Source organism: Eleginops maclovinus, chromosome 20, assembly GCF_036324505.1.
Source record: "Eleginops maclovinus isolate JMC-PN-2008 ecotype Puerto Natales chromosome 20, JC_Emac_rtc_rv5, whole genome shotgun sequence".
Taxonomy (NCBI): domain Eukaryota; kingdom Metazoa; phylum Chordata; class Actinopteri; order Perciformes; family Eleginopidae; genus Eleginops; species Eleginops maclovinus.
In genome coordinates, this window is record NC_086368.1 from 914,502 (window position 1) to 942,250 (window position 27,749).

General features: G+C 43.4%; 2 protein-coding genes across 4 annotated transcripts in view; one reads left to right on the top strand and one right to left on the bottom strand.

The window, feature by feature from the left end:
• LOC134882813 (dihydropyridine-sensitive L-type skeletal muscle calcium channel subunit alpha-1-like) overlaps positions 1 to 869 on the top strand; it is a 64,128-nt gene extending 63,259 nt beyond the window's left edge. For both annotated transcript variants that reach the window (XM_063910767.1, XM_063910768.1), the window contains 2 exons: positions 110 to 255; positions 496 to 869. In XM_063910767.1, coding sequence (XP_063766837.1) covers positions 110 to 255; positions 496 to 505 — 156 coding nt within the window. In that variant the 3' untranslated portion in view covers positions 506 to 869. The remainder of the gene's footprint in view (positions 1 to 109; positions 256 to 495) is intronic.
• Positions 870 to 1,686: 817 nt separating this feature from the next.
• Positions 1,687 to 27,749, bottom strand: part of optc (opticin) — a 37,490-nt gene continuing 11,427 nt past the window's right edge. For both annotated transcript variants that reach the window (XM_063910770.1, XM_063910769.1), the window contains exons 3-7: positions 5,160 to 5,307; positions 4,895 to 5,053; positions 4,603 to 4,805; positions 3,738 to 3,833; positions 1,687 to 2,165 (exon numbers count right to left, since the gene is read on the bottom strand). In XM_063910770.1, coding sequence (XP_063766840.1) covers positions 1,998 to 2,165; positions 3,738 to 3,833; positions 4,603 to 4,805; positions 4,895 to 5,053; positions 5,160 to 5,307 — 774 coding nt within the window. In that variant the 3' untranslated portion in view covers positions 1,687 to 1,997. The remainder of the gene's footprint in view (positions 2,166 to 3,737; positions 3,834 to 4,602; positions 4,806 to 4,894; positions 5,054 to 5,159; positions 5,308 to 27,749) is intronic.

Sequence of the window (27,749 nt, forward strand, 5' to 3'; positions counted from 1 at the left end):
AACACACAGGCGCATGGGGCAATATAAATGTCTCATCTGTTAGTACTTTCTGTGCTCATTTGTATTGACGTCATTTGCCAGAATAACTGTGCTACCTTCTCTTTAACAGAGACAGGGAAGTCTTTTTGGAACATCAGACCCTTTTTCTGCCGAGAGTGAGGCAGCCAATGCCAACCAGGCCACCAGCCAGCGGCCCCTACAGAGGGCAGGGGTCAACAACAGTTTGAATATCACCGACGGCAACCCGAGTCAAAGGTCTGTGTGCTCACAGTGATGTAGTGCACGTAAACAGTTTGGTTTGCTGAATCCTTAGCTGTGATGCATTATAGGAGCATAGCTCTGTACTGCTCTGAGAGACAGATGAACACAACAGGGCTTTAACAGGATTTCTCTGAATATATACTGTGAATGTCACCTCACATGGATTGTTTTTTATCTGAGTTCTCATATTCTGAGATCATTGAGTGTGACATTACGTTCCCTGTCTTTTTCCAGCCTTTATTAACATCAGATTGAAAATTTGGCCTCGGATCCTTGCTGTTTGTTCAGGCACTTCAGAGCCGTGGCTCGGTGTTGACAGGAGCTTCTCACCTAAGTGAGGCTAAGAAGTGATGCCCGGAGCTGCCAGGCTTAGAACCAAGAGCACTCCAGAGCTGACCGTTACCTTGACATACACAACCCCGCTGTTACAGAAAGAACGTCCCTGTCTTTTAAATCAGCAGCATGGTGTAACTGCGAACACAATATTAACATATCACTGACATTCAGCCATACACATCATACACAGGATCTCCTGCAGGAAGTAACCGTTCAGCTGCTTGTAGTTAAAACCTTTTGTGTGCCAAATAGCAATAAAGAATTAAACAGTACGTAACTGTCTCTGTGGTTTCACTGTCTCATCCTGTGGTGTTGGCTGTTGAGCCTTCATATTGTTTACTGACATCAACATCACATGAAGCCATCTAACATCCAGCCCGTATGAAGTGCTCTCAAACACTGGCACGCCCTGAGCCCTGGGTCACGAGAGCAGGGGTTCACTGAGGGCCACATACAGAAAAGTATCCGAAGGGCTGGGCCCCAAACCCAATGTGATATATGTTCAGTTAAGTTTTATTATATCAATCAAATGTAAGTAAATGATGCTTGATACTTGAATATGCTTTAGGAAACAAATAGTCTACCTCAGAGCTTTCTATAGTGTTTCATTATTTTGTTACAAAATATAGCAGCTCCTTCCTTAAAACAGAAGCCTTGGGTTGCTTATAAGGGGAAATATGAATCAGAAACAGGTTTATTACCAAGTCGTTTAATATATATGAGGAATCTGTCATGGTGTTATTTCTATGTTGTTAAGGAAATACATTTTTATTATCAATTAAGATTTGTTTGAAAAGGTTTTCAACTTTAATTGACTGAATGGATTTGAAAAGAGGGTTTATCAACACATGAATACTGTGTAATATATCTTACATATATATTTAAGAAGAACAATATAAGAAAAGCACAACTTTAATGTGTGGGACGTATTCATTATAGTTTTTTCATTAGCTGAGGGCCAGTTAGAAATGGACAACGGGCCAAATTTGGCCCCCGAGCCGTAGTTTCGACAAACACCAGCCCCATATGGAATCTGCAGAGCCAAACCCAGAAACAAGACAAAGGAAAAAAGAAAACAAAAACATCAAAATTATTTGTAATATTTATAATTATTCCAGTCATTTGACACTATCACAGTATTTCAACAGCGGTACAGTTTCCACAGGTCTTCTGGTGCTGGAACACGAACACTCGCAGCTAACTTTGAAAATACAGACGTGTGTGTGTGTGTGTGTGTGTGTTGAAAAGTTGGGACACAGAATAAAATATATCCAAGAACATTATTTTAACTATGACATGACTAATAAGAGTTTATCTGAGTAACCTCACATTTTCCAACCCCATAACCGTATCTATGGCCTCCATCCCTTCTGTCCTCGACCTCCTGGCCTCTCCATCTCTCAGTGGCTCCCTACAGGCAAGCGGGGCAGGCAGATGTAGGCCTGGGGAAACAGCTGGATGTTCAGGGGGTTGCCATCCAGGCGGATATCCTCCAGCTTACGGCGGATGAAGTTTCGGTCGTGGCTGTTACAGAAGGTGTCCTCCTGCAGGGTCTGGATGTTGTTATTCTGGGGGGGCACATGAAAGATACAGTCGATGCTTTAAAACCGAGGGTGTTAGCGTTCCACATCTGTGAAGGGTCTGCATTGAAGCTACATCACTCCCTAAAAAATAAGAAACTATGGTTTGAGTTAGATGACTTAAGGCAGTGGTTCCCAATCTTCTCATTACCACCCTTGGGTAATTGAAAATATTTTCGAGCCCCCCCCTAACCCGGTTCTGACCTACATTTATAGGATTAATTGTACAAACATTACATTTTCTCTGCTAAAATATCAAGACACAAAGATCCAACCTATAATTTTATATATTTTCATGGATAGAACACCCATTTGTACGTAGTTGGTTCTATAAAATGTGTAAGATAATTGATAGAAATAAGAAATAAGAAATCTATTTTTTTAATTATAACAAAGAGCAACCGATGTTTGTTTACAACTTCCTCCCAAAGCTTCACGTGTAGTACCTCCGCGTTGGAAACCACTGGCTTAAAGGATGAAGTGATTATTGCCAGCTCAATAAAGGGAAGTCAGGGAGTTCTACAGAATCTTGTTTGAGCAAGCATTTACATACATTGTATAGTTTAAAAACAAAATACATTTCTGATTGACTTAAAATTAACTCAAAAAGGATTTTTTGTATGTGCCCAAATGTAATGCTCAGCTCCTGGTAACTCCTGGCAGCTCCTGGTAGCTCCTTGTGGCCCCTGGCAGCTCCTGGTAGCTCCTGCAATTTATTTTGCCATGTGCTTACTCTTCATGCCCTGCAGTTACCCCATCCAGGCTGTACGACGAAGCGAGTTCAACAGACCCTGGATATGTTTGAGTTGTCTGGCTTAACTAAACCTAACAAACGGGATCTCGCTAAGCGGTCCTACGACACTGGTTATCAACTCGGTAAGTCAACCCAGGGTTTCTCTGTCCGGCTGAGAACGCGTTCACATGAAAGGGGCGGGGTTAGCAACATTTGACCCATCACAAACCTGGTGAAGCATCCTGACAGCGGAGCGTCATACTTCATGACTGAAAAGTAAACTATCATGTTAGACAAATAAGAAGTTAAACTTAAAAAATCCATGAATTAAACACTTAATCCAGGATAAAAGTTGAAGCTGGAGGTGCAGGAAAAACAGCTGGTAAAAACCTACCAACTGTTTGAATGCGTAAATTGACAGGTTTATAATATCACTGCCGCCGAGAGTAAGCCCTGAAGTTACCTCGCTAAACCTAATCCTGCTTCGTCGTAGACGCCTCAGATATGACCGACTGAATAAAGCAACAATCAATAAAACAGGTGAATGGCAGAAGACCCCAGCTCGGTCATTATTATTTACCTGGAATGTGTTACGGTCTAACAGAGCCATGTCAAACAGTTGAATTATCCTGGCATCCTGGTGTTGGTGAACTGGCAGATTATTTTTCATATCCATACTCTAAGTAATCTAGATTTTAATCACATCAATATTGAATTGACCAGAACCCAATTTCCCCCTGGGATAAATAAACGATTCACATTCTGATTCTTAAATCTCCCTTTGAAGCCAACAAAGAAAAATTGGCATGACATGAATGTGCTTCTACCTGCAGGTGTAAAACTCTCAAACCCAGGGGCAGCGGTACAGGAATGTAATCCAGTTTATTGTCCGACAGATAGAGGAACTCCAGCTGGCTCATGTCCTGCATGCAAGGAAAAGAAAGACACAAAGGTCTCATGAGAGGGATATTGAATGATTAGACCTTGAAGAATTCATAGAATTTACCATGTAGGGTCTTTATATGGTCCCTGTTTCCCAACATTTGATTATTGTTTCAGTAAAAGGCCTGGCTAGAGGCTGCTAGGAGACAGTTTACCACCAATCACTGTATACCGAGGTGTCATGGTACTTCTGATCACGCTTCATGCTTTAGACATAGATGAAGGAGGGGTGATGTTACGTTGCGAGTGATGTGATTATAACCACTGTGTGTCTCCCCCTTGTACGCCACACAGGAGTCAAAAAGCTGATTACAATTAAACAAGAAAGAACTTAACATATACTACAGGGGAGCATGACTGAGACAAACATGGAGACAACAAGAAATTAGTTACAGACCATGGGGAAAGCGACGACGACCGAACAAGGAGTAAAAGGAAAGACAAGACTAAATACACAGGAGGGTAATCACAGGACAAGACACAGCTGGGGAGGGGTGGATAAACACAAGGGCAACAGGTGAACACAATGACACAATCAGGAACAGGAGGGAAACTCAGACAGTAACTGAAACTTAACATGACACAAGAGGGGAAAACTATTTAAAATAACACAGGAAACAACAAACAAAACAAGGATCATAACAAATGCAAACTTGTTCCATATCCAGAAAACAGTGGTGATTCTACAACAAATAAACTAATCTTCATGTGTAAAGTTAGATTTTTTAAATGTAGATGTAGGATATTTACCTTGAATCCCTCAGAATGTACCCCGTTACTGATCAGCCTGTTGTTGCGTAGATCGATGTGTTTCATGGTGACTGGCAGCTCAGGCAGTGCCTGCAGGTTGTTATCAACCAGCAGTAACTGGTGGAGCTGTGGCAGAGAGCGAAACACATCCTCATCCATCCCTGAAATCTGGTTCCCTGTCAGATCAATGGACTGGAGTTGATCTATATCAAAAACAAAATGTCTTCAATCATATCATATGTCATTTCTTTTAGAGTGTATGGTGCTCAAAGTATTCAAAGTGGTTGCTTACTGAGGTAGTTAAAGTCTGTGTTCTTCACATGTCGAATGTTGTTGAAGCGGCCATAAAAATGGGTGGTGCTTTTGGGAAGGAGTGGGATCTGATCCAGGCCAATGTCATCACAGTACACACTCCCACCAATACACACACACAGCAAGCAGGTAGGCATACCTGCACATACAGAGGGCACATAGCAGTAACACAACACAGCTCAGACATGTATACAAACACTTTATACTAACCTGCAGTTGTACACACAGTTGATGCTTTGACCTACCAAGGCCAGTATCAGGGCCAAAGAGACCCGGTCCCTTGAAGTCCAGAGTGACGGGAGCTGGAGGCAGGGTCAGCTCCTCCGCATGGTAGTCAGCTGTGGGCAGGCTTGCTGCAGAGGGGGGGTCTGGAGCTACGGTGCCCACCTCAATCTGTTCTCCATGGGCAGCAAGGAAGAGAGAGACCGTTTCAATTCATTTTCATTTGAATGTAACAGATATATTTTATCTATTTTTAGTACCATAGTTTTGGGAAAAAATGTCAAACATTTAATATAACACAGATCATTTTTTTTCATTAGTGTAAAATAACAAAACAATGTTCGACTCAAAATAAGGTTAGTGTCTGCATTGTAGTGACAGCAGTTTCATCAACATTATAAATCATGTTGGAAGGAATTCATGCCAGTAAAACAAAGCTGAAAGAACCAGCTCAGAATAAGAATTAACTAAACAGTACATGTACTGAACTGAGTTAAATAGGCTACTCAGTGATAGTTATTCATGTGGTTATTCTCTAACTGTCTATCACTTTAACCAGATTGTCAACGAACTCCTTGTAGAACCTGATAATGTAATCATTTCCCAATAATGTAATAAATAGTCCCATAAGTCCATTGAAAATGTAATAAAACCTGATAATGTAATAATTTCCCAATAATGTAATAAAGTGTTACATTAACAGGTGGTTATTACATTATCAGGTTAGCCTTCATTGTGCAGAACCTGATAATGTAATAATTTCCAAATATTGTAATAACTTTGGCCAATGCTGCATAGTAGCAGGCCACCAATTACTTATCGTCAGGTAGAACTTGAGGCTAAATGTAAAGTAGGGTACTAATGCATTTTTTATAATAATTTGATAGGCCATCTAGATTAGGAATCAGATTGGTGCCGCCGCTGTAATGTAATAATTCCCCAATGTTGTAATACTGTAATAGCAAGCCACCAATTACTATTACAACTTCAATTAATGTCTCTGCCAGTCTTTTGTACCATTCTGGTACTCTAGTTTGTATTGTTGTGGGCCAAGCAGCTAAGCTGCATAAGCACCCATTATGTTTCCACTTTCTCCTATTAATATTCCTCTGTCATTGGAGTCTGAGCACTTTGTGACATTTGGCACCCTGATTCGGGTCAGCTCCATGATCACTCACACCACTTCGAGCTTGTAGCTCGAACTCTCTAGCGTCGCCAACAGGTCAAGTGGATTGAACATATTGGATTTTATTGAAACTTACAAAGAATCTTCGGACAATAACCTGGTCTCAACCAGCCTTGGTGCCATCAACTATACCTGCACACATCTTGCACTGTCAGAACGTATCTGTAAACTACTTTTCCACATGTCACTTTCCATTTGCTCATATCCAACCTGGTGTCTCATTTGCTCTTCCTTTTCAGTTATTGATTAAGGAATTGATTTGTTTGTGAATCTGGCCTATAAATGTTGGTAATGTCTATATTTGTTGAGCTGTGATTGGATCCTTGCCTCACTGATGCCTGTGTAAAAAAAGCGTATCATTATTTTTCTTGCCCCTGAGCTTTTCCTTTTTGTTATGCCATTCTCCACCAAGTTTGGAATTGAGCCTCTCCTTACAACAATTTTTCCATCACATAGGACAGTCTTTCCGAGAACCAGCACCTTATCGTGGTGGAGAGGTTTGTGTGCCCCAATGAACCTGGGGGATGTGTTGTCTGGAACCTTGTGTTCCTGGTAGGGTCTCCCATGGCAAATTGGTCTCAGGTAAGGGGCCAGACTAAGATTTGTTCAAAAGACCTCATAACAAACACACATGGAAGCGAGGATACACAACCCGAAAAAACAACGTGAGCAACACCTCCGCTTCTCTGTCCCGCGGGCCCACCACCTATGGGAAACTGCGATGTGGTCGGGTGCCCTTCTGGCAGTGAAAGGAGAGGGTCTCGACAGGCAGAAGCTGGCTTTGGGGACGTGGAACGTCACCTCTCTGGGGGGGAAGGAGCCAGAGCTTGTGCAGGAGGTGGACCATTACCAGTTGGATCTGGTGGGGCTCACCTTGACGCACAGCGTCGGCTCTGGAACCTTACTTCTTGATAGGGGTTGGACTCTATTCTTCTGGGAAGTTGCCCAAGGTGTGAGGCGCCGAGCGGGTGTGGGGATACTCACAAGCCCCCGGTTGAGTGTTGCTTTGTTGGGGTTTACCCCAGTGGACGAGAGGGTCGCCTCCCTACACCTGCGGGTCATGGGAGGGAAAACTCTGACTGTTGTGTGTGCTTATGCACCAAACAGCAGTTCAGAGTATTCGGCCTTCTTGGAGACCCTGAAAAGAGTCCTGTATGGGGCTCCCGAAGGGGACTCCTTAGTCTTGCTGGGGGACTTCAACGCACACGTGGGCAATGATGGGGCCACTTGGAGGGGCGTGATTGGGAGGAACGGCCCCCCTGATCTGAACCGGAGTGGTGGTTTGCTACTGGACTTCTGTGCTAGTCATGGATTGGCCATAACAAACACCATGTTCGAACATAAGGATGCTCATAAGTGTACATGGTACCAGAGCACCCTAGGCAGAAGGTCCATTCTCGATTTTGTTATCGTATCATCGGACCTGAGGCCGCATGTTTTGGACACTCGGGTGAAGAGAGGGGCGGAGTTGTCAACTGATCACCATCTGGTGGTGAGTTGGGTCAAGTGGCAGGCGAAGCCTCTGGACAGACCTGGTAAGCCCAAACGTGTAGTGCGGGTGAACTGGGAACGTCTGGAGGAATCCCAAGTCCAGGAGGCCTTCAACTCACACCTCCGGCGTAGCTTTTCAGGAATCCCTGTGGAGTCTGAGGACATTGAACCAGAGTGGGCGGTGTTCAAATCCGCTATTGCTGAAGCTGCGGCGGGGAGCTGTGGTCCCAAGGTCTTAGGTGCCTCAAGGGGCGGTAACCCTCGAACCTCCTGGCGGACACCGGTGGTCAGGGAAGCCGTCCGACTGAAGAAGGAGGCCTTCCGGTATATGTTATCCCTGGGTACTCCTGACGCAGTATCGACAGGCCCGAAGGGCAGCAGCCTCAGCCGTGACCAAGGCAAAGCAGCGGGTGTGGGAGAAGTTCGGAGAAGCCATGGAGAAGGACTTTCGGTCGTCACCAAAGTTGTTCTGGAAAACCGTCCGACACCTCAGGAGGGGGAAGCAGGGAACCATCCAAGCTGTGTACAGTAATGGTCGTGGAATGACGGACCAGCTTTTTACTCTCGCAAGGATCCTGGAGGGGGCCTGGGAGGTACGCTCATCCGGTCTACATGTGCTTTGTGGATTTGGAGAAGGCGTATGACTGGGTTCCCAGGGAGATACTGTGGGAGGTGCTGCGGGAGTATGGGGTGAGGGGGTCTCTACTCAGGGCCATCCAATCTCTGTACTCCCAAAGCGAGAGCTGTGTCCGGGTCCTCTGTAGCACGTCGGACCGATTTCCGGTGAGGTTTGGCCTCCGCCAGGGCTGCGCTTTGTCACCAATCCTGTTTGTGATATTCATGGACAGGATTTCGAGGAGTAGTCGTGGGGGAGGGGGTCTGCAGTTCGGTGGGCTAAAGATTGCCCCACTGCTTTTTGCAGATGATGTGGTCCTAATGGCTTCATCGGTCTGTGACCTGCAGCACTCACTGGATTGGTTCGTGGCCGAGTGTGAAGCGGCTGGGATGAGGATCAGCACCTCTAAATCTGAGGCCATGGTTCTCAGCAGGAAACCAATGGACTGTCCACTCCAGGTACGGAATGAGGCCTTACCCCAAGTGAAGGAGTTCAAGTATCTCGGGGTCTTGTTTTCGAATGAGGGAACAATGGAGTTTGAGATGGGCCGGAGAATCGGAGCAGCGGGAGCGGTACTGCAGTCGCTTTACCACACCGTTGTGACGAAAAGAGAGCTGAGCCAGAAGGCAGAGTTCTTTGTCTACCAGGCCATTTTCGTTCCTACCCTCACCTATGGTCATGAAGGATGGGTCATGACCGAAAGAACGAGATCGCGGATACAAGCGAAATGGGATTTCTCCGCAGGGTGGCTGGCATCTCTTTTAGGGATAAGGTGAGAAGTTCAGTCATCCGGGAGGGACTCGGAAAAGAACCACTGCTCTTTCGCGTTGAAAGGAGCCAGTTGAGGTGGTTCGGGCACCTAGTAAGGATGCCACCTGGGCGCCTCCCTAGGGAGGTGTTCCAGGCACGTCCAGCTGGGAAGAGACCGAGGGGTAGACCTAGGACCAGGTGGAGGGATTATATCTCTTCGCTGGCCTGGGGCGCCTTGGAATCCCCCAGTCAGAGCTGGTTGATATGGCCAGGGAAAGGAAAGTTTGGGGCTCTCTGCTGGAGCTGTTACATCTGCGACCCTGACGGAAAACCAGGAGAAGATGGATGGATGGATGGATAGGACAGTCTTGTCATCATCGTCTTGAGAGAAGCCGTCCCTGCTCCTCCAGAATCTTATTACAGCATTGCTTTGCACTTTTGTTCACATTTTAACAGGGGTTTTAAACTTCCGTCCATTGGTTGGTGACCATAGCCACAGCTAGTGCTGCGTACCGGTACGCCGAACCGGTACTGGACTTGTAAAAAGTTTCGGTTCAAGTCCAGTTAAAACCGGAATGTTGGGAACCGGTACTTGGACTCGCAAAAAAACTAGCACTTACGTATATTCTCCTTTTTATTCTAAAACATCTAAAACCTTCCATAGTTCGAGAAATTTGCGCTGAGAAAAGACGAAAAACATCGTGTCGGCTTCTGATATGGCGGCCATTACTGAACTCACCAAGTCTCGCAAAATATTGCAACTGCTCGCGAGATCTGTGTGACGTCAAGGGAAGCTAGCGATGTGATTGGGTTATTTGGTAGTGTAGCTAACTCCTTTGTTTGGTTTACGGCGTCACGGGTCATGTAAACACAATGCCGCCGGGCTTTAAATCCAGCAAGCTGTGGGATCATGTGACGAAACTGCTGCTAGATACTGCGAAGTGTAACCTGCGCGGGAAAGTGATCAAGTGCGCTGGGGGAACAATAACATCGAACATAGTGAGGCAAAACCACAAAATAGACATTACTCCACATGCAGCCTCAGCCACATTGGCGGTGATGTTTGGCGAGCAAAATAACAACGATCAAGGTAAGCTGAACAATACTTTTTGGAAAATAGGCTTTAATTTTAAATAGGCTTGTAAAAAATTGGCATTCTTAGCATTATGTTATAAGATATACTAGTAGTAGCATCGGGACTAGCCGACTAGGGCGTTTATTCAGCGTCATGTTTTTGTGTGCGGGGAGCAAAACAATGTACTTAATGCAAGACAAAGACACTGTCAGCAACTCAGCATGGCCAATTTCTAGTAGTCACAGTCACAGTCCGAAACACACGTAGGGGTCATATTATCAACTGATTTTTAAATACCACATTTATTTTAAAATCATGGCAAGTTTGCAACGGTAGGTATTATGAAATCTAGGATAGTCTTTTTTATTTTGCATGATCACCTGGCAAGATAACTAATAAACAAGTAATAATATATTAAAGATTGCTTATTTCCTTTATTATTTACACAGTAACCCTGAGAAAGTAGGACTATGCTTTGGTTCAATTGGTTAATCAATTTTATTTTGCTTTGAGCCCAGACCCAACCTCCAGGTGCCCCACAGCCCCCACCTGCGTCCCACACTACCACTACTGGGACACCTGCCTTACGATCACTAGATTCATTACCGTCAACGTCAAGTTCCACTTCCACTGTGGCCAACACTACTGTAAAGCCTTTCAGCTTGGCAAAGCTTACCAAGATGCCTGCAGAGAAACAGCATAAGATAACCGGCAGATTGTGTCATTACATTGTAAAATCACTGCGCCCATTCTCCATCGTGGGAGACACATACTTTCGGGCATTCCTAAGCGAGCTGAACACATCCTACAAAGTCCGAAGTCGTGGAGAAGTATCAGACAGGTTCATCCCCAAAATGTACGAAGCAGCCCTTCTTAATCTCAAGACTGAGCTGCAAGAGGTGCAGTACGCGGCCTTGACTGGAGATCGTTGGACATCTAGGGTGGCTGACCATTACTTAACACTGACTGTCCACTACATGAAAGACTGGGAGATGAAAGTAAGAATCCTACAAACGTTGAAGGCAGACGTTTCCCAGACAGGGGACAACATCGCGGCCAAGATTGGACAGTGTTTGGAAGACTTCAACCTAAAGGGCAAAGTTGAGGTAATGACCACTGACAATCCGTAATTGCTTGGAAGTAAGATGGCGCAACGGCACGGTTGGTTGGGCTGCGTGCCCGCTGTAACACTTACCAAATCAATTAATTTCCTACTCTCCGCTATTTATCTGTCAGTCAACTTTTTAACGACAAACCAGCAATGGCTTTATGCCAAGGAGCAAAACATTAATGTGCATGGGGGCCAGAAACGGCGCAAAGAATGCCAGCACGCTTCAAACTATCAATGCCTGCGTTTTTACCTGCTGCTTACCTGTTTTGCATTGTTCCTCGTCCCTATCATGGTTGGATCTCTGGAACTCTTCAGCAAGGACTCAGCTGGATAAACAAATGAACTGTCTTGTCCCTGACAATCTCCATCTGAATTACTTTGGATATGGCCACCTTACCACCTACTGTTCAATTATGAAGTTTAAATCTGCGTGTATTGTGCGCACAAAAGCAAGTGACTCAAACTGCACTAAAATGGACAATTCACACGTGACAATATATGTTTCTCTTTCAGTCCTGCTAGCGGGTGACATACAGCTTAATCCAGGTCCACATGCCCTTAGCCTTTTGCACAGCCAAAACGCTGCCTGCACAACACACACAAAAAATGCGAGCTGGAGCTTGGTGCCGGTAGGCTGATATGCGCGCTGCTAAACTGACGAGCCATCTTGAGCCAGAGCTTGCCGATCTGACTGCACTAAACTTCAGCGTGGAGATGGTCGATAAGCGTTCAAGCACTGCCGCCGGTGAGGATGGATCATCTACTGCTAAACAAACAGGCCAGGCCGACAACGGCAATTGTCAGCGAGCAGTGGTGGCGCCAGAGTATTTTTTCTGGTCCAACTACGGTGGGGCTAACCCATACAGCCGTGGGGCTCAAATCAATGCCATAATAAACAACACCATCCCACAGCTAGAAACATGCACGCACACACGCACACACACACACACACACACACACACACACACAGACAGAGAGAGAGAGACGGTATACAGTAGTTAATAGTTACGTTGTCCTAAAGCCATATATAGTCTACCACACAACAGCCAAGTGTCAAAACACATCTCCAACAAATTAATTATGCTAATTAGGCAACAAGACCGCAGCAAGGAAGAGCACCACCACTACCCAAAAAATGTCAGCAGGCGAAGCAGAAAGTTGCTCCCATCTCAACCGAATATTCAAGCCAGCTGTATGTGCCAAACCAGGCAGCATTGAAAGATCTTTGCTGGTTACCTATTAGCCTTGAAGGGTACATTTTCCTGAAGGGGCGCCGCGGTCCATCCCCGGGTTGTTGGCTAATGTTAGTGGTAGCATTAGCATCATGACCAGAGTCCGTGGCCGCAGTGGTTGGCTGTGGCTGGCCATGCCAGCCCCTTTCCTCGTCCTCTTCCTCCTGCTCCTGCTGCTCCATCCCCTGCTCCATCTCCTCTTCTTTTTGCCCATCTTCGTCCGGCCGAGCCTGGCACATGGAAGACGCGGGACCGGAGTGGTCGTCTTCCACTGCAGGTGTCAAAGGTGTGTCCTTATCCAACATGTCCGCCACCGCCATCTGTTGTTTCGTCCAACGACGTTTAAAAACAAATTTATCCGTGACACAGTTTGACCTGAGCTTAATAGACTACGAGCACAATAGAACTTCCGGTTAACTTCCATGTGTTGAGTGTACGCTTGACTACTTCCGGTAGGTTGTGTTGTTGTGGAGATTGGAAACGCTAGTTTAGAGTAGCTGCTAATAATTTGATTGACAAAGTTTAAATATGAGTGGATTTCGGGTGAAAGAGAGGCGGTTGGCATATCAACGCGTGAAAAAGACCGCACTCCATTGCTGTGTACCACTTTGTACAATTTGTCGAGGTACAATAGTACTATAAGCTTCCAGAGCTTTGCAGTGGATGTGTCGGTGAGAGCCGAATGGATGGTATGAGTACGGCAGGACGACTTCACCCCAAGCCAGACAAGTCGTGTTCGCAGCAGGCAAACATCTACTGACTTGTATTTTAATTAATAAATTATTTATTTGAAATCTATATCAACTTGGTCTCCCTTCGTGTTGTTTAATTTCCCTCAAGTGGGCCTGACTCATGAATATTAGTCGGTTTTATGGTAGGGCTAACGGTAGGGCTAACACAATTCTTTTTTTTTTAAAGATATTTTTGGGGGGCTTTTTGCCTTTAATCAGATAGGACAGTGGAGAGTGACAGGAAAGTGGGAGAGAGAGTCGGGGTGGGATCCGGAAAGGACCACGGGTCGGGAACACAAGGCCAACACAATTCTTGGTTGTCCTATAGCCCAACCAAGCCCTACCCTGACGCCGCCTATGTCAGCGAGGTTACAGCTGCAGTTACTGACGGAGCAACATATCATCTCCGAAATCCACGAGAAGAACCGAAGCTTGCCGAGGAGACACTGTCGGACGTCGGCATGATCCAGGTAGCCGGTGTGTTGACTGGATCGCCTGCAGGCGACCGGAAGGATCTTCCCCAAGACGACTGGGACCAGTTTGCTGATTTGTTTACACCGCATGTTAGTGTGGAGGGAGTAGCGGAGACTGGGCTGGTGCGTAACTGTAAACTAACCTCCAGCACTTACCGAAAGCTACCAAAGAAATCCACCACTAATGTAAGAAGAGCCCAAGCACACGCACTGACTAAACAAAGACAGAACCTATTTTTTCAAACTGTTGACCATGCCAAAGTAGTTTGGGATCCAACCGTAAAACCCAAAGGCATTTTTGGGGGGCACTTAAACATTAGAAGTCTCGCTCCCAAATGTGATGAGATCAGAACTCTCCTAACCGGCTCCAATCTCGACTTTCTGTGTTTTAGTGAAACATGGTTGCATGATAACATTTTAACCAGTATGATTGACGTCCCTGGATATAAATGTTTTAGAAACGATAGAACTGTGGGTAGAGGGGGCGTGGCAATATATATCAAAGATTTGTTTAAAACTTAAAAGGTCTCACTATGTGATCTATCAATTGAATGTCTATGTATAAATGTTTCACTGTCCCCACGTATGGAGTTAAATATTGTTGTAGTGTATAACCCCCCTTCAGGCTGTGCTGTTACGTTCTATGATAATCTAGAAGAGTTGTTTAAAAGCTTCAAACACAATTGTGAGGTGCTAGTCTTTGGAGACTTTAATATAAATTGGCTGGACAAACACTGTAGAAAAAACTTAAAGATCTCACATCAAAATATGATTTCCATCAGATGATTGACAGGCCCACATGTCTATCCAGGAATACTCAAACACTAATAGATTTAATTTTTGTAAACAAACCTGATCGTGTCACAAAAAAATATAATTTAGTTAGTGGCTTGTCTGATCATAATATGATACTAATAGCAAGAAAACTTACAAAGAAATGTCTAGCTGGGTATTTCACCAACAATCACAAAGCAGTAAAACATGAGATTCCTCGTAAGGATCTCACCGAGTTTGAGATTGAATTAATAACAGCTGGGATGAGGTTCTACAACATGGCCAAGTAAATGAATGCTGTAATGAATTGATGTCCATTATCGGTCGCATTGTCGACAAGTTCATTAAACAACGTAAAAAGCCACAGAGAAAAATACAGCTCCCGTGGCTAAGTGACACTGTACGTCAGATAATGAAGCAAAGAGATTATGCACTTAAGACCTTTCTCAAAACTCAAAAGACACTGACTTAAAATTATTCAATGGGCTGAGAAATCAGGTTATTAAGGAACTGCGTATTTCAAAGGCAAATGATTACATTAAGGTTCTATCAGAGGCAAAAGGGAATGGTAATATAATCTGGAACCAACTACATAGTCAAATAAAACCAAAGGTCAGTGTCTCCTACAAACATGAACTCAGAGCTGGGTTAGAAATCATCTCAGATCCTGTACAAGTTGCTAACAAATTTAATGATTTCTTCCTTCAATCTGTTAAAGATCTTGCCATGAACTTCCCACCTACTAATGCTCATAGGAATGTTGAAGCTTCTGATGAAGATGTCAACTCATTTGCTATCAGGGAAATTAACCAGTCAGTGGCCCAGAAAGCTATTAACGACTTAAACACCACTTTCTCTTAGGCTATATATAACGTAGATACTGTATTCCTAAAAAAATACTGTAGCATTGTGGTTCCGCCCCTTACACATCTTATTAATGTTGCCACCAAGACTGGTCAATTCCCAGATGGATGGAAAAATGCCTTGGTAATGCCTATTTTAAAATCTGGGGTTGCTAAAGAGATTAGCAACTACAGACCAATAAGTCTTCTTCCAGTCCTGTCTAAAGTGTTGGAGAAGGTTGTGTCAGAACAACTGCTACATTACATGGAGACAAACCATTATTGGCACCCTCTACAGTTCGGTTTCAGACACAACCATTCCACAGAGTCAGCAACTTGTCTATTATTAGAAAAACATTAAACAGTCACTCGATAAAGGAAATGTAGTGGGTGCAGTGTTCCTGGATTTAAAAAAGGCATTTGACACCGTAAATCACAACATCTTAATTTCAAAACTGTCAATGTACAATTTCTCTAAACTTTCACTGGCATGGTTTGATTCTTATTTAAAGGGTCGTGAACAGTGTGTTGTGATCAATAACATCAAGTCGGTTTTTAACAAAATTGTAACTGGAATCCCCCAAGAAACTGTCTTGGGTCCTATGCTTTTCAGTTTGTATATTAACAAACTTCCATTAGTATGCCCTGGTGTAGGTCTTCAGATGTATGCTGACGACACAGTCGTCCATGTATCTGGCAAAACTTGTGATGCTGTTGCAGATAAGCTAACCAAAAATTTAGAAAAGCTTTCAGCTTGGTTTGATGCCTCCTGCTTGACACTAAACACTAAGAAAACAAAGTCCCTCTGTTTTTCCATCAAAACGCTACCTGCAATAGAATCCCTGAATGTCAGAATTAAAGGTGAGCCCATTGAACAAGTATCAGATATGAAGTATTTAGGGATCATTTTAGATTCTCAATTACATTTTTTAAATCATGCGAAAAAGATTTGCAAAACAATTAAGGCTAACCTTAGCTGTTTTAAGATAATAGGACATTGCTTGACATCTGACTACGCCTTCATCTTTCTTAATTCAATGATTTTTTCACATCTGTCCTATGGTTTGGCGGCTTGGTCCCAGGCCAACCAGTCTGTAATTAAATCCATAGAGAGTCTTTACAATCGGGCCATGAAAATCTTGGACAAAAAGCAAATAAGGTATCATCATTGCCGCATTTTAAGGAAATACAAGATTTAAAGTTTTGCTAATTTTATTGACTCTCTGCAAATACATCCAGAGATTACAGAGCTGCGGCAGATCCACCAGAGCAGCTTCTAGTGGCAATTGTAAGGTCCCATTCTGCAAAACATCTTTTGCTCAGACAGCTTTTTCTGTGAAAGGAACAAAGTCCTGGAACTTGCTACCTGATCACTTGAAATCTGCTGCTAACTTCACTGCTGCTAAATGTACCCATGTCCAGTTTTAACGTTTTTAATGTATGCATTATTGTATCTTGCAGAATTCTGTTTAACTCTATTTTACCTCACTGTTGTAATTTCCTAGTTCCATAAAAGCACTTCTAGGGGCGAGTGTTTCAAACTAGCATTCGCTATAAACACTACGATACTTGCATCGGATAGCTGTTTTCAGTCTGTCAATGTATATTGTATCTGTCCCTACCAAATAAACGATAAGTAAATAAATGAATGCAAAAGTCATGGTCAATGCTACTACCAGTGCAGGGATTTCACTGTCTCTAGGATGTTTTGCCCACACACTGAATCTTTTTACACAGAAGGCAATGAATGTGCCAACTGTAGGCACATTGTTAGCTATCATCCGACCTCCCATCATATTTTTCCGCAACTCATATCTTGGCAAGGTAGTGCTAAAGGAGAAACAGAAGGCGCTGGACAGGTCATCTCACAGCCTAATCCTGGATTGCAAAACCCGCTGGAACAGCTCTTACATGATGGTGGAGAGGTTCGTGGAGCCAATACCCAGCAATAGTGGCTGCATCATTTGATGACAGACTTAAGAAGAAAGACAGCTTTAAGAAGCTGCAACGATGCACAGACAAGGACATTGAGAGTATGGAACACTTCCTAGAGGTGATGAAGCTCCCTTACATGATAACTGTGGCCATGTCATCTGAGAAACGCCCAACATCGGGACAGGTGCTCCCCATGATCGACAAACTGGAAGTCCATCTGGCTGAAAAAGAAGAAGATGAGAAGTTCATCAAGGACATCAAATCAGCAATCAGGAATGATCTATCTACCCGGTACCAGGATGATGCAAGGAGAGAATTCCTTCAAGAGGCTACCGCCCTAGACCCCAGGTTCAAGGGTTCCCCTGTTGTGACCGTGGATGTGTGGGATCGGCTAACAAACAAAATCGAAGTTGCCAAGGCCCAAGTACAGGTGAAGAAGGAAGCTGAGGAGGGTGGAGCTATGCCACAGTTGCCACTACAGGTCGAACAGGATGGTCTTCGTGACACTGACACACCTCCTCCCGCTAAGAAGGCAAAGCTAACAGCCATGGAGGAAATATTCCAAGATGAAGACGATGTCATGGTGACCCACGTTGAGCCTCCCCTGCCTGTCCGACTACGTATTCAACAGGAGATCCTGAAGTTCAAATGCATGCCAAAGCTGAAATCAACAGATGATGTTATTGTTTTCTGGGGGGGGGGGATAATCTGATGAGCTACCATTGCTCAGTACATTCGCAAGGAAGTACCTGATTGTTCCTGGTACAAGTGTGCCAAGTGAGCGTGTCTTTAGCACTGCTGCTAATATAGTGTCTGCCGAAAGAGCAACACTTGACCCAGACAATATCAATATGCTGTTGTTCTTGAGCAAGAACACATAGACGTGTACTCTTGCATATTGAGTCTTGACAGTCCACTGTCTCCTCACCCCTCACTGTCCGAGTGACATAGATGATAGATGCTTAAGTCAACTATGTATGACATTTGTATCAAAATTGTATGTATGTATGTATGTACATCACTATGTATGTAGTATGTACACATGTAGAGTTGTAGAAAAGACATGGTGTACAGTACACTCTAGACTGTACAGTCACTACAGTCTATACTGTCTGTATAGTAGGTGAGTAACAGTGTAATGTGTATAGTCTACACACTCTACCTTTCAGCAAAGTTTTAGGGATTTAGGCTCAGTCAGCTCAGGGACTGTTTGATTACTTTAGTTTGGTAAATGAAATAAATGTTTGAACTTTGTAGTAGACTAGTAGTTTACTGTAGTTGATGTCATAAGTCATTTGTAGACTAAGTGGCCAAAAGTGTGTGTAACTTTTTTTTTAACATTTGTACTTTCTAGATGTAGACACAAAGGACAGTAGCAGAGAACACAATAAACCGGACGAGTTTGAATTTGAGTTGATTGTGAGTTTATTTTCAATTGATAATTAGCTTACCATAAGTTCACTTTAGTTACTCACACAAGCCATGGGTTCAGGTCCGGACTTATAAGTCCGGACCTGAACCTGAACCTCTGGACTTGAGTCCGGACCTGAACCTGAATGTGAATCCAGGTAGCAGCATTAGCCACAGCACATGGCCATGAGAGCCAGGAGCAAAATAATCCCACATTTCATTCTGAAAAGATATTAAAAGATATTTATTCATTATTTTTTATTTATTATCATTAAATTAGAATGCTAATATTTTCCTCATATGCTTGCCATGTGTGATTTCATTATGCTGGATTGTTAAAGTAAATATTTTCTTCTAATAAAAAAAGACATTTCAAATTAACAAGCATGACTAGCATGATTACTTCTCTACTGTTATTAGCATTAATGCCTGTTCAATCCTAAAAGTATTTAATGTTCTTTCCAAAACCATCATATCACAACTCTATAACCATTTAATGTCCATAGGTGTTGAGTTTCGAATTTGAGATGATCTCATACTATACCTTATAAATGATCATGATAAAAAAATGCATGAGTAGAAGTAGCTTGAAGGTAGCTTCGAGGTAGAATAGAGATGTAGCTCTCCTTGAGCTCTATCTACTGGTCATATACTGAACTGGTGTATCCACTCGTAAGCAAATAAATATATTTCACAGGTAGAACTTGGGCAAAATAGTAGGGTACCAATGCAATATTTTTGCAGAATAGGATAATTCAAGGGGTGCTGTCTCATAATATGACGGGTGTTGCTCTCGCATCCTTGACCATGTACACATTGAAAATCATTGTGAATGCAAAACAATATAGGACTATGTACTGGCCATGGCACTGAAGGGGGTCGGACATGTCTCAATGCAGGTTTACTCCCATCTACACATCATTGGCTACAACCAATATATGGCTTATTCACCATACATAGCTTCCCCAGAGGCCAAATTGTATTAATATCTGCCTGGTTTACAAATACACAGCACAGGCCCATTCGTGGGTCATGGCTATCAAAGTAATTAAACAGTCTAAAATACATATTATCTACAAAACCTATTCACTCTACTGGTGACATAACATAATTTGTGAACCAGAACGGTACAAAAGACTGCCACAGACATTAATTGTAGTTGTAATAGTAATTGGTGGCCAGCTATTACAGTATTACAAAATTGGGGAATTATTACATTACAGCGGCACCTGTCTGATTCCTAATCTAGATGCCCTTAACTATCAAAGCAAAAAAAAAAAAAAATGCATTAGTACCCTACTTCACATTTAGCCTCAAGTTCTACCAGACTATAAGTAATTGGTGGCCTGCTACTATGCAGCATTGGCCAAAGTTATTACAATATTTGGAAATTATTACATTATCAGGTTCTGCAAAATGAAGGCTAACCTGATAATGTAATAACTTCCCGTTAATGTAACAGTTTATTACATTATTGGTAAGTAAATTATTACATTATTGGGAAATGCACTTCATTACATTATCGGGAAATTATTACATTATCAGGTTTATTACATTTTCAATGGACTTATGTGCAGATTTTTATTACATTATTGGGAGTTATTACATTATCGGGAGATTATTACATTATCAGGTTCTACACTCCTGCCAGGCATACGGCAGGAAAGAGGGAGGCATGCCTTAAAATGATTGAACGAATCTAAACCTAAAAGAGTAAAATTCCATCCAGATTCTGTATTAATCTACACAAGGCCAGTTAAAAAACTAATCAGTTGTGTAAAACTACCATGAAAATAGCATGTTATGCCACAGAGACTAAACTTAACATCTGTGCCTCATGGGGGGTTAAGATGAACCACTGGCTGAAATTTGTTTGAAGAGCTTGCTGTTTCTTTTATAAGCAGCTGTCTGGGGTAGGGGGAGGGGTACATCACTGCTTGCAAAAAGTCTACGGATACGGACGAAATTGTCAGTTCAGCTTAGGAAGGTTCTTTACGGAGTGAAATGACGCGAAAGTACCTCAGTGGAAGCCACAATAACAGATGTTTGAATTAACTTTACTTTTTACCACACTTAATGTATAGGATAGTAAGTTTGGGAATTGATGTTCAGTTTGTGTGGATACCAGTGCATGTGGGTATTAGAGCGAATGAGGTAGTGGATCAACTGGCTAAAAATGTATTGAAAACAAGTCAGATAGAATTAGCAGTATCTATCAGTAGGGTAGAAGTAAAATTGTTTATCAAAGTTAATATCAAGCCACAATGGCAAAAGTTATGGGACAATAACACAAAGGGAAGACACTTATACCAGGTATAAAGGAAAGTAGGAATGGGAAGCATTTTGGGGAAAAACAGAAGACAACCAAACATAATAAGCAGGATAAAATTGGGACACTCCAGATTAAACTCATCACTACATCTTATTGGAAAACATCCAACTGGCAACTGTGATGGTTTCCAACGATCAGAGACAACAGAACACATATTTTTTAGTTAGTCGGAATATTCAAGAGAAAGATGCATTCTGACAACTGCAATGGAATAAAATAACATTAAGGACATGGATCTCAAGTCAATATTTGCAAGAAACACAGGAAATTAAGTTTGCCCCCTGCCTTCCAAAGCAACAGTCGGGCCATAGCCAGCCAGCAGGGAGATGACCCATACAGCAGCCGCTGAGCTGCCTGTAGTCGAAAAGCAGCAGTCCTGGCCGTGATGTCCACAAGGCCCTGCCCCCACTCTGCCACAGGTAGGTACAGGACCGATGCTGGCACCCAGTGATGTCCCGACCAGAAGAAATCCACAAGAAGCCGCTGCAGTTGATTCATGATCAGGCGGTGGGGTTAGTACCTGGAGTCTGTGCCACAGAGATGAGGCGACCAGATTGTTGGTTATGAGAACTCTTCCCCTGTAGGACAGCTGGGGTAGCAGCCATTTCCATTTGGATAATTTAGCTTGCACCTTTCCCAGCACTTCCTCCCAGTTCTGTGCCACCATGTCCCCAGTCCCAAACCAAACTCCCAGGACCTGTAAACCCTTGTTTCCCCACCTGAGGTTACCAGGAAGACTGGGCCTATTCTCTACACGCCACTGACCTACCAAACAAGCCTCGCTCTTCTCCCAGTTAACTTTGGCTGAAGCAGCCTTACCATACAGAACTAGACCGTCTTGTAGCTCCTGGATGTCTTGCTGACCCTGGATAAAGACACTGACATCATCAGCATAAGCTGATACAACCACAGGGGGGCCCTGAGCTGACTCTGGCATACACAGGCCCCTCAGCCGGTTCCTAAGCCTGTTCAAAGGGGGCTCGGTGGCAACACTGTAATAGGCCTGAGATAGGGCAGCCCTGCCTGATCCCCCTTTTAACTGGTACAGGTCTGCTCAGCCCTCCCCCACCTTCACAATACAATATGCATCACTGTACAGCAACTTCACCCAGGACAAAAAATTCGCCCCAACACCAAAAGCCTGCAATGTGGCAAACAGAAAGGAGTGATCAACACGATCAAACGCCTTCTCCTGGTCAATAGAAATGATACCAACATTTAGGTTATACAGCTCACAGACGTCAAAAGTGTCTCTCATCATAAACAAATTGTCCACAATTGATCTGCCAGGAATGCAATATGTCTGATCAGTACCAATAAGAAGTTCAACAAAACACTTCAGCCTGTTGGCTAAAACCTTTGACAGTATTTTATAATCTGTACATAACAGGGCCACAGGTCTCCAGTTCTTCAGCAGGGTTAAATTTCCTTTCTTACGTAACAGTGAAATCACCGCACGCCTACAGGAAGCTGGAAGAGCCCCTTTTCCAAAGGACTCCTTAACCACGTCCAACAAGTCATGTCCTAAAATACTCCAGAAGTGTTTGAAAAAGTCTGCAGGTAAGCCGTCTATGCCTGGAGCCTTGCCGGAGGCCATCTGTGTCACTGCAGAGTTCAGTTCCTCCAGAGTAATGTCAGAACCCAGGGTGTCACTTTCTGCTGAACTCAACTGTGGAAGACCCTGAAGAAGTTAATCAGCAGCTTCCACATCACAACCTTCGGCTTTGAACAGGTCTGTGTAGAAGGACACTGCGTGTCTCCTCACCTCAGCAGGTTCAGAGGTTACTTGTCCATCAGGAAGACGTAAACATACCATCTGCTTCCTTTGGCCCACAGACCTCTCCAGGTTGAATAAAAAGGTGGTTGGTGCATCAATGTCTCTCATGGAAGTAAAACGGGCTCGGATCAGAGCTCCTTTGGCTTTCTCCTGAAGAAAACAGCTGTTGTTTTTTTAGGAGGGACTGTTCTATGTTTTCAACAGACACCCTCTCTAACTCACTGATCTCCCTCTCTAACTGCTCTATAGCTCTTCTAATGTTTGCAGTGGAGTAGGATGTATACTGTTGGCAGAAAACTCTAATCTGAGCCTTTCCTACCTCCCACCACCGACTCAGGGAAGGGAAACAGTTTCTCTCTGATTTCCAGTTAATCCAGAACAATTTAAAATTGTCATAGAAATTGAAATCTTGTACAATTTTAACATTAAAGTGCCAGAACGATCTAGGTTTTTCTGGAGTGGATAAAACCAAATCTAAGGAAATTAGATGATGATCTATGAAACCAACAGGTTGGATGTGACAGTTCACTGCTCGAGCGATAAAAGAGGCAGACATGTAAAATCTATCTAACCTGGCTGCACCATAGACTGTATATATTGATGGACAGAGGTTCGTCCGTTAAAAGTGAAGCAAGCGCTAGTCCAGAGCCCCCTGGTGGCTGGCTGCAGTACAATGCGTAGCTCCGCCCATTCCCATGTATTTTCAATGGGCAAGTAACCAACTTTCTATGTCACTTTTCTCACCTAAAACAAATTTTGCATCCACAACTTTTTATTCGAAAAAATAGCTTTCAAGGTGCTTCACATCACACCATTTTTCTTTTTCCCGAGAAATTATTTTCTTTAATGTTATTTTAATAAATATAAAAGGGGCGTGGTTACACTTTGATTGACAGTGCAGCCGCTAGCAACCTCCTTCAACATTTCATTTCATTCAGAGTAGCTGTAGGCTCGGCTGTAGTGGTGTTCTTTTGTCAGGCAACTCATATTGGTTTTATTTGCTGTTATTACTTTACATTTATATATTGACAGTCATGTCGTGTTGTGCTGTTGATTGCACTAACAGGCCATCTCAGGGGAGCTCTGTGCAGTTTTTTCGGTAAGTGAATATTAACTTAATATTAGCTAGCGAACTCATTAAAATGACGGTAGTGATAGCTTAGCCGCTAACGTTAGAAAGTTAACTGAATTTGACAGTAATCTATAGATTTTCGGACATCCTTGAAAGGATTATGGTCATATACCAACGAAAAACAGATAGATTTGTATGTTGAAGACGCTCGAAACATCGAGATTTCTAATGAGAAAAAAGTTAACGTTAACGTTTAAATATTCTAGGCTGAATATTTAATGACAGCTGTCACAGCTGGCTTTGCGATGAGGGTGTTTGACGTGCTCTGTGAAATACATGAGGTGAAATGAACAAATAACATTATTCTTAGTGACATTAGGTAGAAGGATGGTTATTATTGTTATTATTTATGTCTCTTATTTGACATTGTGCCAGGAATAGCGATCTAGTTGGCAATCTGTTACGTTACGTTACCAGGTTAATTTACCTCAGCATTCAGCGGTACTATGCATTATTAATTTAAAGATAGAACTAGTCTAATCATTGTCAGTATATTGTCAGTTTATTTTATGTATGTATGTTTGTTTTACATACGTTACACTTACCGGAGAAAATCCAAATACCCAGACCGAACTGGGCACTGTAGTTTCAGCCAGTTTAGCCCCAGAGAGTCGGACTCGGCCTGTGTGTGTGGTGGGGAACGGACGGAGAAGGGGGCGTGTTTCACTCGATAAGGGGCGTGTTTCACTCGATGAGTGGGCGGGTCTGATCGCGACCTCCTCTTCACTGCGCATGCTTCAGATTCTACTGCGCAAGCGTACTTCGAACTGGCTCCAAATTTTCAAAGATGGCGTCGCCTCGGTTGCTTCAATTCTATAGAACACAGCTAAATGGAGCCACTCTGTCCATCTATATATACAGTCTATGGGCTGCACTAACGCCTCCAACTAGCTTTCTCACCCAGGTGTATTGTTTAACCAAGGGATGTTTCATCCTCCACACATCCTCTAAGTCAGCCTCTCTGATCACGTGTGACAATAAAAAGGAAGACTGAGGATGAGGCTCTTGTCATATTCTGTCTAAAGTGACATTGGTGTAAGCGTTCCAGTCCCACCCCAGTATAACACACTCCCCCTGTGCACTTGTGTCTAGCTTGTCTTTTAGTACCTGAAACAAAGATAAGCGTTCAGAGCCTCAATGTGGTGCGTAAATACGAATAACAGTGAAAATAAACTGTAAGTTCCACTTTCACCATCAAGACTCTACCTGCCACTATCTCCGTGCTGGAAACAAGCTTAACATTTAAAGAGGGGGAGAATAAAACAGCTACTCCAGCACTAAGGTTAGAGCCATGACTGAGTACATACTGACACCCCCACCACATTCCCCAGTCTGTCTCATTCAGGCTGTCACTGTGAGTTTCCTGCAGTAAGATCACATCTAATTTTTTCTGATCGAAAACCTCTGACACTAAAGCCATTTTCTGAGCACTTCTACCCCCGTTAATGTTTAAAGAAGCAACCCTCAAAGCCTGCATTAGAGGAAAGACACAGAGAAAGAGAACCGACAGGTACACACAGCAGAGAGGAGACACCCAGTGTTGCATGATCATGTTGAAATTATCTAGACTTTTTCAGTTGCTTCCCTCTTTTGCTTCCTCTTGCACCTTTTTTCATAGCAGTGACATGTTTTCTGAGACGATATCGTTTCTTTTCATCCAACAGATCCATCCCTACAATTTTCTGGAGAGTGCTCACTGTCTGAAGAAACTTATTAGTGTCAGGAAAAAAATCCCTCACTTCCACTGACTTGCCAAAAGACTCATTCAAAAAGACATCAATCTCTTCCAAAGAATATAAATCCGTATTCTGAGAGACACTATCTGCAACAGAAACAATGTCAGAATCCCCCTCACCGTCTGTGTCCATCTCTGCTACCTCACTGTTTTCTGGAGCCTGTATCAGCTCTTCTTGCTGATCAGAGCCAGCCGGCAGCTCCTGCTGTGTGTCAACAGCCTCCACCTGTCTCACAGCACCAGTCCTCACCTGTCCTGCTACCCTTTTACCTGTACCCACATTTTTAGCTCCACTCACCACACTCTCCACCGTCCCGGTTTGTTCTCTCACAACACTCATCTATACTAAGTCCGCAGCCTCCGGGGCCCCGGCAGGTGCAGCCGCAGCACCCGCGGCACTGGTTCCCGCACCGGGGCCCGTGTCGGGCTCAACCGCCCCGGGATCAGCTGCCCCAGATGCACCAGGCGGAGCGGTGTGCCGTCTATGTGGACATGCAATGCGTTTGTGACCCAACTCCCCACACTCAAAACACTTAACGTTCCCAGAGCTGGCATACACCATGTAGAAACCATCTTCGTGTCTCACACGGAAAGACACATCGAGTGTCTGAGTGGGACAATTCAGAAACATGAACGCTTGTCTCGCAGAGATTGAACATGTTTCAGTTTTTTGTCTTTACACCCGAGAGCATCAGTGCGGAGATTACTGGCAATCTTACCAAACCGCTTCAGCTCCCGTTCCAGCGCTTCATTCGGTATGAACGGAGGAACGCCGGAAACGGTGATCGGCGTGGAAGGTGTCGCCAGCGGTGAAACTTGAGTAAATTCCTCATCTAGGGTTAATCCGCTCTCCATGAGTTCCGTGACGTATTTCTGGTCTTTTAGAAAGACCACGACCGCTTTATTCATGCGGGAAGTATAAGATATGTTTTCATGACCGACCTGATCCCCCACAGCCAGCAGCACCTGCTCCACGGTCCTGGAGGCCTGAGCCACCAACCGCACTCCGTGTCTCAGAGACACCAATGGCGTCCCGGAGGACGTCATCCCCGCCACGAGGCACGGGAAAACCACCCGTGAAAACCAACTAACCTACAAATAACCCAACAAATGATCATACAATTAAACACAGTAGAAAAAAAAGAACGAAATAACGTTCCAAAAATAAAGTTTCAAAAACCCCTCTTCCCTCTTCCAACACACCACCACCAAAGAAGAAGAAAAAGAAGAACAAGAAGAATTCAGATGGAGCACATTGTGTTAATATTAGACCTCACAAGAACAGCAATGGAATTTATTTACAGCAAAGGACTTTTTTGCATTGGTTCCACCGGGTCTAACCAACAAAACCATGACTACCCGGGTAGAACATTGGTTTATTATGTTTGTTTACCTTCAGAGCTCTATTTTTGTTTAATTACTTTATTCCTTTTTCAACTTTAATTTCGTTGAAAGAGTTGAAAGACATTGTGTTTCACCGGTGTGGGTGAGGGGTTTGGTTAAAGTCTTGTTGTTTAATAAATCCCGCCTTGTTAAATTGAAATAATCATTCCTCTATTTGTATTTCTTCTACTCCTCGTTGAAAATATAGTTTTACATACATAATTGTATTGTGTATTGAGTCTTACATAGCAATGCTACAGTTAAAAATAAAATAAATCAACATGCAGTGTCTAAAAAAGATGTTCCTTGACAAATATCCAGAAAAGCAATAACCTACTTAGCATACATCTTTATTGTTAATGTTAATTTGTGCTGAGATTCAGTGACTGTGAAGGCAAAAATAAATGATTTACATATGTGTTCATTTTCAAATGTGTTGGGAATCATCTAGGTCCACTATGTTTTCCACACTTCTTCATGTTTTAGTTTGCCAGCATGAAATCCACTCTGAAAACTACTCAACAACCCTTTCTGTTCCAGTACATGTGGAACAATGGTCTTTTCCATCCATTTATATATGTGTGATGTAGAAGATATTGGTTTGTAGTTACTAAGGTTAGCTTAGCTT